Below are 14038 nucleotides of genomic sequence, written 5' to 3'. Positions count from 1 at the left end.
GGGTTTGTCCTGTAGTGGTTTGTAGGGACTTGTTCGTTTGCTTGTTTACCATCGTTCTGCTTGCGTAGTTCCTACTTGGTGCATGTCTGTGAACTGCATTGTAGTGCTGACATCCTGAGGTGAACAAAAAAAAATACAAAGTGAATATGCTTGATAAACCATTTTTGTGTGGCGGGCCACATTTAGTACATTTTGAGAGACAAGCTGCGGGCCATTAAAATCATTCTGTGGGCCACACTTTGGACAGCCAGTTGCAGCCTTATGCAAGACACTACCTAATTTTTATCAGTGGACTCACAACTAAGCATTTTGAAAAAGAGGTAGTAGAGACACAATAAAATCATGCAGCCATAGCAATGTCCTTGCATAAGCTACTGCTGGGTTGAGATCTGTTCTGTTATAATGTCCTCACACTCAGACTGTGAGTGTTGAATAGCCACAGGTAAGAATTACACAGATACAGTTACACAGACACACATAATGTGGTCTGATGAGCACTGAAAAACAAACAAAAAAACAAGCATGAACGAGAGCGACCATTTACAGAGATCAACTCATTTTTATTACACAGATCCTTCCATATTTAAACAGAGAACACCTGCACAGCAAAACACCTCTGCATTACCTTCCACAGCAGAAGATAGAGCTCTATGGGAACAACAAAGTATGTGGTCAGACACATGAGTCGTTGCCAGCACAGTATGCTTCAATGTATTCTGGAAAAGTGAGTTTAAAATGAAATAAATACATCTATGAAGGAAGGAGGAGCTCAAAATGAAAGCAAGAGAAAGCAGGAGCAAAGTGCTTCAGTAAGCTGATGTGTGCTGAATTTAAAGGGGTTTACAGGGTATAAAGTGCTGGACAGTATGTACACAGACTGAATGAAATACTGACTTTAAGATAAGGCATCTGTATAATGACTTTGTGGATACACTTAATGGAGACTGTGATGTTTAAATGGTGTTACCATGTAATGCAAAGTTGAGACTATTTTCACTCGTGTGTAAAAAGTTCAACAGAACATGCTACTCAATGAAAAATCTTAAACCTTTACAGAAAGGTATATTTAAAAGGCACCCCTGGTAAAGTAGCTTATAAAAAAAAATGGAAGAAAGCAGAAAATAAAATAAATACTCTAACGTACATGAACATTTTGCTTTTAGCAAAACACACTGCTGTTTCAGCCCTTAAAAACACTGAAATTCATCCAGTATATTTTACGCTACAGCATTTTCATACTATAATAAGATGTTAGCCAGGTAAAAAAAGAAAAGTATAAAAGAAAACAGCCCCATAATTAACCATAATAAGTCTACCTTCTACTCGCCCAAGAAACATTAGCGATATGGCTCCTCTCTCCCTGCTGTCGCTCATTAATGCCATTTAGTCCAGTCTTACGCCATCTATCAAACGTACGAATAGCACCACGTCATGGGAATTACAATCAGGAGGATTTAAAGTCAACATATTAAACAAAAAAAAAGACTTGTAAAAATAATGGAATCACTCTAACAATGGTGAGGTTGCTTCTGAGGGTGAGCTAAACAAACTCTCCGTTTGTTTTTCTGCTCATATGTGGAATATTAAAGCAGTCTTATGTGGAACAGAGCTGCACTACTGTGCCGCTCAGAGAGGAGGGAATAAAAAGAGAGGTCAGAGGATTTGGGGGAATGCAGAGGGCTCCTGCCGCTCTTTCCTTTCACAGTCTTTCCTCTTGTTTTTCCTTTTTCCCTCCATGCTTCACTTTCCTCCTCGGCGACTGTCCGACTGACTCGTTTCTGTGACAGCCGCAGCATCACTTTACCTCGGTGGGATTTTGGAAAATGGATATGGCAGTCTGTTTGTGTGCGCACTCAATGGAGTACTCAATATTACTGTAGGTTTAAATGTGATATTCTAAATAAGTAAGATTTCAGTTGTCCTTTTTACATGCATGTGAATGCATGCGTTACTGGATTGCAAATTTTTCTCAGGAAAAAAAAATTCTCTCCAATTCTCTGCATTTCCTTTTCTCTAGACATAGGCCTCAGGGATGTCAGAGCCGTTGATTTTGATGTAGATCTTAGCGTCATCCTCCCGCTCCTGTTGCTGTCTGTTGAGCGTCCGTCGGTAGCAGATCAGGTAAAGAGGCAGCAAGAAGCCCAGCATACTGAGAGCAAAGAGTCCAATATTGACCTGAGGGAAAACACAAGAATTAGCCATGCCTGAAGGTTTAATTTGTGAGAGTTTTCGAGCGTGTCTTGATGTCTGTTTGTGTGTGCGTTCATACCCAGAATGGGTCTCCCTCCAGGGGCCCCATCATAGCCAGGAACAAGGGTTGCTGCAGTAGAGCAAACACAGCACTGACCAGAGACTGCATGCCTGTTAGACTGCCAAACTGGGAGGAGGGATACCTGCAGAGACAGGAGAGGTAAATTTAGGTTCTCAGCTTGAAGCTGCATACACATGCAGAGGGCAAAGGTGACAATGATGATGTGTTTGCGTTTTTTGTGTGTGTGCGAAGAGGCACATTGAGACTTACACGGCAGCATAGAGGCCACCAACAGCGGAGTGAATGAATCCTCTCACCACAGTGTGTAAGACGAATGACACAATCTGAGGGAAGATGAAAGAAGAAGAAATTAGTATCCATAATCATTTCGTCCATTTCATCAGTTGGCTTATGAATAGTTAAACATTTTGGGAAATTTGGCTTTCTTGCCAAGAGTTAGACGAGAATATAGACACCACTTTCACGACTTTCTGTTAAATATGAAGATAGGGCCAGGAGCCAGTCAGCTGAGCTTAGTGTAAAGAGAAGGGGGGGGAACAGCCAGCCGGGGTCTGTCAAAATGTAAATCCACTTACTGGCATCTAAAACTCTTTCATTAACACATTGCATCTCGTTTGTTTAATCTGAATCCAGTCTATACTGAGCAAAGATGGCTGGTATAGGGAAACAGAACTAGGCTAGCTGTTTCCCAGTCTTCTGTTACATTAAAGGGTAACTACTGCATTTTTCAACCTGGAGCCTATTTGTCCATGCTTTTGTGTCTAAGTGACTGATGGCAACAACATTTATTTAAACTGGTCCAGTATTGAGCGAGGGTGCTGTAGCCAGCAGCCGCCAAACAGGCTGCAAAGTAACCACTTGGGGCATTTTTGCACTGTTTTTTTCCCACTGACAGGCTCAAATTGTTATTCTGAGAGTCTGACAATGTTATGGAAAGGATCCCAACAGAGATAGACCTTTTTGCTATTGAATAAGATTGTTTTTGGTTAACAGAAACAGCCCCAAAATCACTATCATCAACGCCACCAGACTCTATTTAAATAAACAGTAATTTTAGCATGTAAAGAGCCAACCTATTTTTACTTCTTACTGGGTACATTAAGGGTTTATTTCAACCAAGCTAGAGCTGGTAGTTATTGGAACAGTTGAAAAACTAAACCAAGACAGTTTTTGTGAGTTTTATTTTGTTTATGTCAGCTTTGAATAAAGTGTGTTTTAAAAGGCAAAATTTATGTTTATTTAAATGGAGACTGGTGGGTTTGGCGATGGCGACTTCAGGGCAGTTTCTGGTTAGCCAAAAAGGATCTTACTCTTTAACTAAAAGGTGTACCTCTGCAGGGATCCTTTCTGTAATGTTGTCAGACACTTAAAACAACAATCTGAGCCTGTCAGTGGCAAAAACAAACATGGTGTGCAGTGGTTTGCAACACTTCAGCCTGTTTCGCAGCTGCTGACTGCAGCCCTCTTGCACAATACTGGACCAATTTCAAAAATTGTTGTTCCCATTAGTCACTGAGACACAAAAACAAGGGAAAAGAGGTTCCATGTTAAACAATTCCAATGTTACATTTATTGTGTGTAGCATTCATAGTGAAAAACAAGATTAAAATAAAAAAATAAACTGACTAAAACACGATAAATGTACAAATACTGTAAAAAAAAAAGATTTGCAAAACAGTCATCTGTCGAAGGCCTGTGTGTATCCACTCACCTGCAGGGGGAGATTGGGCACTAGGCAGGTGATTCCAAATCCCACTAAAAGGATGTTTGTGAGGACGAATGCTCGCAAGGCATTGGTCACCTTTTGGATCTTTTTGTCTCTGCGCTTTTTCTTTATCTCCCCTCTAGTGGTCAAGAAGACAGAGCGATCAGACTAATAAGCACTGATATCACAACTCTGTTTTACAATAAAGGTTCATATCTTATTCATCACACTGGCAAACAAACATTGCAGTGATGTCTGGACCTATAAATGGAAGGAAGTTCAGGCGGTCTAAGGGATAAGTTGACTCACTTGCCGCAGGGCTCCTTTTCCTCCTCTCCATCATCACATTCCTTCAGCCTCCAGTCCATGATCTGACCAATCACAGGAGTGGTCATCAGGCAAAGCAGCTGCAGAATGCCGAAAATGGAGGAGTACAGACTCACTGAGAGAGGGGACAGAATGAGGACAAAAGGTTGAAAAACAAATGCAATGAATGTTAGAAAATGAGGACAAAAATAAGAAAGGGGAAGCTTTTTAAGGGAGGGATAAAAATATGACAGGGATGGAGGGTTCTGGACCTTTTTCTACCTGGTCTATGACTATGACAGTACAGTTAAATATTAGTTTTAGGCTGTAGAGCCATACTGAGTCAAACAACAGTGGATACGGAGAAAGCAGCTGCTCAAAAGTTAATTTGAAGCCGTTATTAGGGGATATGAGGCCAGAGGAGAAATGATAAATGAAAAATTAGTCATGTGAAACTACTTGGCTTATGATGAACGCTCTTTGCTGGTGCTGAGGGGCAAAGTTAGTTAATAAGTACAACGAGTGGTTTCAGATTAAATCTAAATGACAGCTAAAGGACTGGGTTATTGACAAGGACAACAGGCAAGGTCAAATGAAATAACAACACTAGCTATGACAAAGGCTAGAGAGTAGTGGTGGTGGATTAAGTGCTACATTGTGATGACAAACCTGGGATGGAACGTTAACAGTCTAATACTTCAGTAATCTACTGATACAACTATAAGCTTTCTGTCTTACCGACTTCCATTCTCTCAACTGAAAATTAAATTAAAACCAAGTAAGTCCGGCTGCTTAAGTCATGAATCAGTTATGTCATAAGATACAACAAGAAACAACTTCATTCTATGTAAAGAACAAAAAAGTTTTTGTCCACACACACACTCAGAAACTCGAAACAAAAAGTGGAGCCACAGACCTGTGTTGAGGTCTCCGTCAGTAAGCGACTCCAGCACGCTGTTCATGGCCCCCATGTAGAACAAGAGACGGAGCTGAGTAATGGACATGGTCACCAGACTGAGCATGAAGATCGGGGTGGTGAGGGTTTTCAAGAATGACTGGGCTGCAGAGGGATGAACAGGAACAAGACAGAGGTAAACAGCATGCAAACAGAGTGAGAGGCACAGTAAGAGGAGGTCAAAGCCGGGGGCTGAACTCTTACAGTCTTCATCTGACTTGCTCTTCATTTCCAGGTCCATGGTTGAGAGGCAGAGCATGTGTCCATCCTTAGTGGTCAGCTCCTTCTGCTTCAGGCTGTTGCCCACGCTGAGGCGCTGGCCCACTGTGGTCACTTGGCGGTAGAACTGCTTCCCTGTGATTTTATGGTCAAAGCCCAACCAGCTGAACTTAATCTTCACACTAGGAAAGCAGAGGAGGAGAGAGGGATGGAAAAAGAATGGGAGTAGAGGGCAGTGTGTGGAGGAGGTCAAGGAGGATAAAAAAGTGAAAGAAAATGAGTACATTTTTTAAAAAAGTAACAGGAAATGAACTGAAAACATGCATGTCCAGTCTGGTGGAAAAGTTTTCCGCTGAACAAGCAAGTCATTTTAATTAACAAGGATTTACCACAGTGATGAGTACAGATGAGAGTGTGATCGTCAGCATATAGACTTTGACCTGGCAGCATTACACTGCACATTTTTGCTCATATTGCATAATTATTTCTAAAAACAGTGTCAATGCTGTGATTACTTCATATACTTGGAACATACAAGAGACTTTTATTACTTTATTACTCCACTAGTTTTGTTTGTAAAACCCTAAGACACTGTCTGTAATGCAATGCATACTGTGACATCTGGAATAACACCATATATGGGATTTATACTGTCAGTTGTATCTGTGCACTACTGTGTGTGTCTACTTACGTGTAGTCCATGTCCTCTGGTCCTGGGAATGGCTCCAGGGGCCAGTTGAAGAAGCAGTTCAGGAAGACCAGTCCAGCACAGGCGGCCCACACCACAAGGATGGTGATGAAAGATATGCCGAGGTCATAGATCACCTGTGCACATCAGAACATGACCAATAAATACAAAAAACAGAGAGGGCGACAAACACCTGACATCAGAATCCCATGGAAGGTGCGGATACTTCTGTCAAGGCTGCACAAGTCTCTAAATGTGTTTGCTGAGGGTAGAAGATAAATGTGATTGCACAGTGCATTCAAGAGTTAGGAAGGAATAGCAGTATGGAGTGAGAACAAAACAACAATATTTATAGAGGTGTGGATGTGTGCAGGGTGATTCAGTGTTTGCTACCTTGACACCTGGGAAGGTGACAGCAGAGGAGGCATAGGAGCCGATCATCAGGGCGATGAAGGTGGAGCGGAGGTCTCCAAACATGTTAGGGAGCTAGAGGAAAAGAGAGAGAGGAAAAAAGACATCACAACCTGTCCTCATTTAACTCTAGAATTGTGCAAACTTGCAAGCAAATTATGATTATATTCTATTGTGTATGTAAATATAAACTATCTACTGCCAAGATCATGGTGAGCTCAGCTGCAGTGTAGCCGCTCTAAGCTTGAAGCCGGGGACAGATTGGGGACACGGTGAGGATGGTGCCTACTGACACCGGGGTCGGAGTGGACAGTGGGGAACCAATTAGCAAGCAGACATCAGAGAAAATAAAACACAACAAAGTGACATGGAACACCAGTAAAAGACACAAACGCGGCGCTGCCGAGAGGGGGTGACTGAGGTGAGGTGACATTTTCTCTGTCTTTTTCATGTTTTACTCCCGTTTGAGGACAGAGAAAAGAGGGCTGAGAGAGAAAACAAGAGACAGTGGGTGGCAAAACATCCAAATACAAAGGCATTCACAAGCTGTTCTGTTTTCAAGAGACTGAACAACAACAAGCACATCCAATTACATAAGCTTAGGGAAGCTGAGGAAGAGGTATGTGTTTGTGTGTGTACTAAATTGTGACAGTATGCATATTGCAGCACCCAGTATTTCCCAGCAATGTCACTGGGAGTACTTGGAAAACTGTTTCAATAGTTTTCTTTTAATGTTGCAGATACGTTAGCAGCTGCTGGGTAAACTTGAAGGGGAAAGGTGACCTAACAACTGACATTGGCAGGAAGCCAATGGTGGCCGCTGAGGGCAGCTGAGTATTACCCAACACCCCTCAGCTGAGAATGAATGCCTGTAGGTCTGAGGTGCAGCCATGATCAAGGAGTCAAGGAGCAGTCTAATCATTAACCCAACACTAAGGCCTTCAAGTATATCGGGTTGTGAAGGAGATGGAGTGAAAGGTGGTATAAGGGGGGAATGTGGTTTTATGCAGACTCTGTGGGGCCTCCGTCACCAAAGAACAAACAAAGTCCTAAATTATGTTTTTACTACATCACTGACATTCAGGCCAGTGGCAGCAACTAATGAGAGATTTAGGTAGATGTGACAAATAGCACATAGCAGATGTATATCACAGTTACAGCCCGTGGTGGTATAGAAAAGGGGCATTTACTGGGAGATTTAGTGGAATAGAGCCCCTCTAGTGAACAGCATCACCATGGTACAGCCCAGGACTCCGGGGTGAGTCACCGTGAGGCTGAACCGATGACAAGAGGAGGGAACAGGAGGATGCAGGGCGAGAATGCAAAGGAATGGTGAAGGGTTGACCCTGCGAATCCTAAAGAGGATCAGTTGTTTTTCTGTTGAGTGTCTCTGGTTTTGTGTCTCAATCTTAAAGGGCAACCACTGATTTTACACATCAAAGTCCATTTACAGATCCTGGGGAGTACTACTCTGTATGTTCCTTTTCCAAAGGAAGCTGCACAAAATCTTTGCTTACCAGCGATGGTTGAGCCTGAAGACTACAAGTGTGAAGATGAAAAAATCTGGGGATGTCGAGTGGGAAAGAAGCGAGCTGACCAGATCTCTGTAGCCCGCTCCTTGATCTCTGTATAAAGCTAGTGGTTCCAGGCTACATTCGCAGCTACTAGTATAACACACCTGAATATCCGACTCAACTGTTGAGGGTCAAGTTTGCATTCTGGGTAACGTAGGCACAACAAGGAAGAAGAATGATTGGCATAAAAGAGATGAAACATCTGGTCCTGCTGCACTGATTTTGATACTTTACGACTTTTAAACTCTCCTCTATGAGCCCGATAATGTTACAGGGGCGCAAGTACAGAATTGGCCATTTATCGATGGAAGACCGATGATGTTTCGGATTATTCTTTCATTTCTTTTCATTTGCTATACAATGTGAAACTGCTAGTTAGAGCTGTAGCTCTACATAGTTCCATTTAGCGAGGGATGCTGCATTGCTAGTTGTGCTTGAGTGAGTTTGCAAATATTAATTTAGCGTGCGTTTGTGTAAAGAGAGGAAGACAAGCAGCTCAAACGCCCAACAGTTGCTATGATGTTCTTGCTGAGGCACAATTATAGATGCAGCGGAAAGTTATAATGAACCAGTTACTGGAGTTATTCCCTCTCTCCCCAATAAACCCCTCCACCCCTCCTGCTAGGAACACAGAGTGCCGTGTAAGAAGCCAAAAAAAACCAAAAACTAGAATGCTATGAGGGAGGGAGGATGGGAGGGAGAGCAGGCGAGGAGCCAGCAAATTATTATAACAGAGCAGTAACAGCGAGACAAAAGACCTATGACGATATAAAATATACATCTGGACAAACATTATGCAGCAGGTGCAAAGGCTCTGCAGCAGGAGGATCACAAAGCACACACTGTGGTGTGCACACACTTACTGTAAGTGAGGTGAAGGTCATGCACATGCCCCCAAAGCCATTAAAAGTCAGGGCGATGAAGATAAGGACGGAGAGTTCTGCAAATGACACACATGTTTGCTCATGACTGATGAGGTCAACAACCAAAGTAATGTATTTTGTTTCGGAGCAAAAAGGTACACATGAGTACTCTTCAGGCGGACTTACCATTTGGATTGTAGGCTCCATAGGCGATGAGTAGACAGGACAATCCAAAACACGTGCTGAAAATAAATTATGACAATTCAAGTTGCAGCCTCTCTCTACCATTTAAGTACTTCTTAAATGATTCTACATATTCCACAAACAATGGTAGTGATTAGAATTTTCTTTATATAAGTAATGTCATTGTTAGTCTGGATAATTTCTTCTCTACTGGGCTTACCTGCCCAACAGTCGTAGCTTGCGAGGCCCGTATTTATCCATGACGATCCCCAGTGGCAGTGTGATGGCGGACAGCAGGAAGGAGCCCACTGTGAACGCCAGGTTCAGCATCTCGTCCTGTTCTTTACAAATCAGCCAGCCGTTCATCCTCAAGGGCCCATCCACAGGGACCAGAGGCCTCATCTCCACTCCGTCGCCCAGACCGACCACGCCACCCACACTGTCATAGTAGTCAGCATAGTCGTCAGGCGTCTGCGTTGCCAGGGGTTTGGACAGATTGTAGCTGGAACTGTTGCCTGGAGAACGTGATGAAAGTAGGTAGAAGATGAGGTGTGAGATACAGTTTGGAGTCTGATGAATAGAAGTTGAGACAGGGCTGTAATGAAAGGGGAAAACTACAAGTCTTATTACTGATACACACACAAAAACATCCATATAAGCTGAGTGGTGTGAATAATCACATGGCTGTGTCAGGCTGCGCGCTCCTCTAGATGGTTTGATGTATAGGGAGCTGTGGCTTTTTGGCACATAGATGGAATTTGAAGGTGGCAGTTCTGCTTATTCACAGCATCCTGATACATCAGCACATAGTGGCCACATGTGCACTGAGCACGTGCAGAGTTAGAACTAGACACCTGTGTATAACATCATATCAGGGGCGGGAGAAGAATCAAAGACTGGATTTTATTAGTACATTGAGATGCAAGGGCTAAAAAGTGATACGCTGGCAGTGGCAATCATCTTGCATGGAGATAAAGGTACAAAAGTCCAGGAGAAGTCCATGTGACTGAGAGAAGGAAGCAGAACTTATTGTTCATGTATGGGGTGATGTTTTTTGGATTACACTCCCTTTCACCTCTATGATATCAGCCTACGTCTTTGTAGTCACGTGAGGCAAGTATGTGTGTGGCATCCCTGTGTGAAACACCATGACGTGCTTCATAATAAAGTGTTAAAGTCTACTTCAGGAAACTAGATCAGACAAGTATATGTCTGCACGTGCAATACTTGAAACTGTGGCACGAGTTGCAAGAAAATCTGATGCTGCAAAATGAACAGCTTGCGAAGGCTGGTTGGTTTCCCATCCATGGTGACTCATGACCCTTATGCACAATAGCCTAATCTGTGCTTTATCATCATTATCTTTTTTTATCAACCATTTTGTTTTTACTGCCAACCTCACCCACCAGTGATCTGATTTCTACTGTTCATCACTTCTCTATCAGTGTTCTCCTCCCTCCCTGTCCTTTATCAGTGGACTTTAAACTTCCATATTACCAGTCATAAAATCTGTCCCCTCTATCACTTCACATGCCTGAAAAGAGCTGAGCTGGTCCTGCTGTCCTCTCCCTGTTACATCATGAGAACAAGATAAGATGGCAGGAAGCCACCCACAGTCATGGGTGCTCAATTGTTCCTTGAGTGGTGGGTCTGCTTTTGTGCCGACACATCACAGCTGAAACATTTACAGTATGCTATAAACGTGACTGGAATTGACCTTGAGTGTGTGAATGTTCGTGGTTGAATGTCAGGCTACTGGTGATGCTGATTCTGAACACACTTAAAGAACAAACAAGAGAAAGTTGCATCAGTTGCAAATGAAGATTAAGAGGAAGACAGTTGGAAAAACATCCTCCTACAAATCAGATAACTCGATAAAGTAAACTCCCCAGAAGATAAGGTGGCTACCAATGAGAGAGACAAAACTGAATCCAGCCATTAGTGCAGTGTATGTGGGATTAGCAGGGCTCACCACAGTCAGGACATGGGGCACGACACAGTGTCACCCAAGGTCCAAAGGATAACGTGACTAGGGCCACTGTGTGCATCAATTCCACCTTTGTACTTAAAAACACAAAGCACCTGCCTGACTTTTCTAAAAGCGAGGGATGAGGAGGGTAAAGGGACAGCTGATCCAGTCAATCATTGGTTTATCAGTTCCCTCTCAATCCGTCTGCTAGCGCCGTGTCTTCAATTTAGCTGGAGCCACTGAAAGTTAAAGCTCTCTAAGGGGCAAGTGGAACAAGAAAGATACTGAAAGTCAAAGTTTATGAGACACTAGACCCCTTTTACTCTTTGACTTTGGACCACTTTGCCAACCTACAGCCCTGCTCACTCTTTAATTTAACCGATCAGGTTTAATCTCCTGAGTCCCTAGAATACAGCCCATGCTCCCCTCAGAGAAAACACTTACTCTTCCTAAAGAATGGAAGAGGCAAAAAAGCAGCCGTGTTAGGTTACATGTCCTGAATTACACCTTCCTCCTTTCCTTTACCTTAACTCGTGATGACACTGACTGACTGTCAAGGGCACCTCTAACAGTTTCATGAAGAAAGACAGGACACATCTGAGCTCTGCACTATGACCTTAGAGAGGCAAGATTTTTTGCTTTCCCTAATGTGCAATTGCTTCACCATCAGGGCAAACTAAGGCAAAGTTGAGGGAAGTCTACAGATAAATAATGTGAAAGTTCTTCTCAGGACAGACACACAACAGTTGTGACTCACCTTCCTCGTTGCACATGTAAGAGTAGAAGCCTTCTGACTTGAGCATGATGAGGAGCGATCCCCATCCCAGCAGCACGGCAGAGAAGAGCAGATTCTCAATGATGGCAGTCACTGCCATCCACCAGCGCCTGGCGAACGCTGTGGCCAGGGTTGGAGCCATGGTTGAGGGAAGTTACAGGCACAGAGGGATGAAGAAGCACAGGAGAAGAACGCAGAGAGTAGACAGAGAGAGACCACCAGAGAGGAAAGGAAAGCACAGAGAGCCTCTCTGACTGACGCTCAGGGTGAAGGATCTGTGAAGAGAAAGACACAAGTGGAAAGGGGAGGTTTTATAGTTGGCCTATCACTGTGGTTACTAAAGGTCAGGAAGGTTCAGCTTTTATTAGATCACAAGATAAAAGCACTTAACTTTGAACCTGACTGGCAGATAACTGATTGTACTGCGAAAGTGAATATTAACCTTTATAATCATGATCTGTTCGCGTCATAACTTTTTGATTAATTTAAAGTCTCCCTACGCATCAGACTGAGTAGAGGTAATGGCAGTTGCTGTAAAGAACTAACTAATGGCGAATTATTAACTCTCGTGCCAGTACAAAGATCATTACGTCACTCTGCTGCTGGGACAAAGATCTTACATCACATCATAGGGCCCTATTAATGATAATTAGAAGGAGAAGCATCCATGATGGCATCACAGAGTTTCTCCTGTTTGATGGAAAAAAGGCAAACTGGTCCAAACTGGACTCTGGGAGGAAAATGGGTCTGTCTCGCTGCTCCCTCACCCTGTGGCCCCTCTCTTTTTAACACAACCCCTAAAATGTCCTCTCAGGCTCATCCAACCGCAACCTTCCTCTGCAATTACTGTGGTGCATCCAAAACATAAAGGGGCTGCCAGACAAACAATTCACAAATCAGCTCACACAGCCAACCTCTCTCTCTCTCTCACACACACACACACACACTACTGCACATGCACCCACACACAATCTGCTCCACCAGTAAGATAACTGCAGAGCTGGCTCTATGTCTCATGGAAAATTAATAAAAGGCAACAAAATATAATCAGGGATGGCTGTTTCTGTATATCTGTTCTCTCCTGTAACTCAATTACACTTTTTGCCTGCAATAAAATACAACGCAAAGTTATACAGGTAAATATCTTGTGGAGGCAAATGGCAAACTTTCTTACCTTCCCAAGCTCTAAGCAGCAACATCCAGCTTAAAGCAACCTGATGAGCTCTGGTTGGCTTTAAATGAGCAGTTATCTGTGAAAAGCCACGTTTATATACCCAGTCAGTCTCCACGTGGCGCCCCCTATTGACCACTGGCTGACTGATGTCTGCACCAATCAGCACCCAACAACATTGTATACAGGCTTTTACATTTCCATTATAATATGATCTTGTATGGCAGTCAGTGTGATACAGGTATTTTGTAATATATATTTCTTGGAATGACTCACTAGTTTGATTTTATCACAGTTGTTGTGCAGTGGGAGGTCTGAAAGCGCCTTAACTGGCTGCGTGGAAAGGATTAATCAAACCAAACAAAGTCTGGCTGAAAAACATGATGGACTTGTGCAGATAAGGATGCGTGATGGCTATCAACAGTTGTCTGGATCAATAACGAGTATTGATAGATTGCAGGAGGCAGACTGGAGCGGTGACTCCCCTGTTCCAATTGTTGCGTAAAGTGTTTACTGATGTTTACTGTGTTGTGTGCGGTGTTTACCTGGATATGTTTTGCTGAGGCTGACGTGTGAACACACACACTGAGGGAAGAAGTTATCACAGTGCTTCTGTAAATGATTGAAGTGGGTAATATCTAACGATATTATCATTTTAATGTGCTGCTTTCTCAGCATCTTGCACAGCCCTTAATGCTGCGTTGACGTGATGCCAAAGTCGCATGATCAGTATTGTGCCTGCTGACTGGTATTTGGTTTTGTGGATGTAGCTGAAATAATGCAACAGGACTCTTGTCTGATTATTTTATTTTATTTTATTTTATTTTATTTTATTTTATTTTATTTTATTATTTTGTTTTGTTTTGTTTTAATTTAATTTAATTTAATTTAATTTAATTTAATTTAATTTAATTTTATTTTATTTTATTTTGGCCTTTTTCTCTTTT

The 14038-nt window shown here is 42.7% G+C and overlaps 1 protein-coding gene across 1 annotated transcript; it reads right to left on the bottom strand.

Moving 5' to 3' along the window:
* Positions 1-539: 539 nt before the first annotated feature.
* slc43a2b (solute carrier family 43 member 2b) lies at positions 540-13187 on the bottom strand. Its single transcript, XM_050041055.1, has 14 exons — positions 13095-13187; positions 11903-12195; positions 9397-9691; positions 9180-9235; positions 8994-9070; positions 6539-6631; positions 6149-6282; positions 5443-5639; positions 5200-5343; positions 4287-4419; positions 3984-4116; positions 2522-2595; positions 2270-2393; positions 540-2175 (listed from the first exon to the last, which is right to left on the bottom strand). The coding sequence occupies exons 2-14, from the start codon at positions 12060-12062 to the stop codon at positions 2014-2016; spliced, it is 1782 nt and encodes a 593-aa protein (XP_049897012.1). The 5' UTR covers positions 12063-12195; positions 13095-13187; the 3' UTR covers positions 540-2013.
* Positions 13188-14038: the final 851 nt, after the last annotated feature.

Source organism: Epinephelus moara, chromosome 3, assembly GCF_006386435.1.
Source record: "Epinephelus moara isolate mb chromosome 3, YSFRI_EMoa_1.0, whole genome shotgun sequence".
In the NCBI taxonomy this organism is placed as follows: domain Eukaryota; kingdom Metazoa; phylum Chordata; class Actinopteri; order Perciformes; family Serranidae; genus Epinephelus; species Epinephelus moara.
This window is presented reverse-complemented; position numbering and strand designations above follow the sequence as displayed.

Coding starts and splice junctions, on each gene's coding strand:
- slc43a2b (XM_050041055.1), bottom strand. CDS start 12,062: ATGGCTCCAACCCTGGCCACAGCGTTCGCCAGGCGCTGGTGGATGGCA. Junction 6,632..8,993: donor TGACCTTCACCTCACTTACA/GTAAGTGTGTGC, acceptor CTTTTCCTCTAG/CTCCCTAACATGTTTGGAGA. Junction 2,596..3,983: donor TGCCCAATCTCCCCCTGCAG/GTGAGTGGATAC, acceptor ATCTTCCCTCAG/ATTGTGTCATTCGTCTTACA.